Raw genomic sequence first — 206 nt, forward strand, 5'->3', positions numbered from 1 at the left:
CCGGCCCGGCCCGGGGACCCACAGCAGGCAGGCTCGGACACATGGGTCTCCGCCTGCCTGCTCAGCAACATTCTGGCCTTGTCCCCAGATCGTGCGTCGTTACGACATCGTCCTCATCCAGGAGGTCAGAGACAGCCACCTGGTGGCTGTGGGGAAGCTCCTGGACTATCTCAACCAGTGGGTGAAGTGGGGTCCCAGGAGGCCGG

The 206-nt window shown here is 65.0% G+C and overlaps 1 protein-coding gene across 3 annotated transcripts in view; it reads left to right on the forward strand.

Annotated features, from left to right (window-relative positions):
• Positions 1 to 206, forward strand: part of DNASE1 (deoxyribonuclease I) — a 3,159-nt gene that overhangs the window by 910 nt on the left and 2,043 nt on the right. For all 3 annotated transcript variants that reach the window (XM_010840392.1, XM_010840393.1, XM_010840394.1), the window contains exon 3: positions 89 to 177. In XM_010840392.1, the coding sequence (XP_010838694.1) occupies positions 89 to 177 (89 nt within the window). The remainder of the gene's footprint in view (positions 1 to 88; positions 178 to 206) is intronic.

The sequence above is a fragment of the Bison bison genome, unplaced genomic scaffold, assembly GCF_000754665.1.
Source record: "Bison bison bison isolate TAMUID 2011002044 unplaced genomic scaffold, Bison_UMD1.0 scf7180017864144, whole genome shotgun sequence".
In the NCBI taxonomy this organism is placed as follows: Eukaryota; Metazoa; Chordata; class Mammalia; order Artiodactyla; family Bovidae; genus Bison; species Bison bison.